Raw genomic sequence first — 1,296 nt, forward strand, 5'->3', positions numbered from 1 at the left:
CCCGTCTCAGCCTCCCAAAGTGCTGGGATTACAGGCTTAAGCCACTGCTCCCGGCCAAGACTTTTTTAAATATGGAAGTGGGACCCAAAAAGACAGCCAAGGTGTTAGAGAGAGGTGGGCTTCTCCTTGTGGCAGTTAGGAGCGACTGGAAATATTCCATTTCATCAATGGAGGCTCTGATTGGAAGCTTCTGTCTGGTTCTTGGAGGTGACACAGAACTTGGATTCTGGAGCAGTTTGGGAGGTGCTGAGAGGTTCCCTTAGGAAGGGGTGGGAGGATGGAGACAGGCAGTGGATTTGTGTGTGGGATGAGGTGGTGGGAGCTCCTGATGTCTGAAGATCCTGTCTCTCCCCAGCTCTTCCCCAGGGTGAAGCCTCAAAGGAGTAAAGTCTAGCAGGATAGAAGGAGGTTTCTGAGGCCGACAGAAACAAGCAAACCGCCTTCCCTGCAGACCACCCCGTTTTTTGCTGCCTTTATCTGCACCCCTCACCCTGCTGGTGGTGGTCCTCGCCACCGGTTCTCTGTTCTCCTGGAAGTTCAGGGGAGAAGGGGGACCCCAGCCTTAAGTTTAGGAATCTGCCTTAGCCTTGGGAGGTCCGGGAGGGGCTGGAAATCACTGGGGAGAGGAAACCACTTCCTTTTGCCAAATCAGATCCCGTCCAAAGTGCCTCCCATGCCTACTGCCACCATCACATCCCCCAGCAAGCCACCCACCTGCCCAGCAGAGCCTGGGATGGGCGACCACACCACTGGATTTTTCTGGGGGTCACCACTGACTCCATCTCTCCCAGCAGTCTTGGGGTCTGGGTGGGAAACATTGGTCTCTACCAGGATCCCTGCCCCTCCTCTCCCCAATTAAGTGCCTTCACACAGCACTGGTTTAATGTTTATAAACAAAATAGGGAAACTTTACTTATAAATAAAAGTAGTTTGCACAGAAATTGACTTTCTTTTCTTTTGGTTCTGTTTTGACTCAATACGTGCTCATCATTGTGGTTAGGATTTTTGGCAAAGCAGTATGAAAGTAGCCCTTCTTCTTTTTTTTTTTTTTTTTAATCTTGCTCTGTTGCCCAGGCTGGGGTACAATAGCGCAATCTCAGCTCACTGCAACCTCTGCCTCCTGAGTTTAAGCGATTCTCCTGCCTCAGCCTCCCGAGTAGCTGGGATTACGGGCATCCGCCACTACACCCGGCTACTTTTTGTATTTTTAGTGGAGACGGGGTTTCACCATGTTGGCCAGGCTGGTCTCAAACTCTTGACCTCAGGTGATCCACACACCTCGGCCTTCAAAAGTGC

General features: G+C 51.2%; 1 protein-coding gene across 1 annotated transcript in view; it reads left to right on the forward strand.

Annotated features, from left to right (window-relative positions):
* Positions 1–941, forward strand: part of PPP1R13L (protein phosphatase 1, regulatory subunit 13 like) — a 19,866-nt gene extending 18,925 nt beyond the window's left edge. Inside the window, exon 13 of the mRNA XM_011963156.1 lies at positions 356–941. Within this exon, the coding sequence (XP_011818546.1) occupies positions 356–394 (39 nt within the window). The 3' untranslated portion in view covers positions 395–941. The remainder of the gene's footprint in view (positions 1–355) is intronic.
* Positions 942–1,296: the final 355 nt, after the last annotated feature.

Source organism: Colobus angolensis, unplaced genomic scaffold, assembly GCF_000951035.1.
Source record: "Colobus angolensis palliatus isolate OR3802 unplaced genomic scaffold, Cang.pa_1.0 Scaffold60, whole genome shotgun sequence".
Classification (NCBI taxonomy): domain Eukaryota; kingdom Metazoa; phylum Chordata; class Mammalia; order Primates; family Cercopithecidae; genus Colobus; species Colobus angolensis.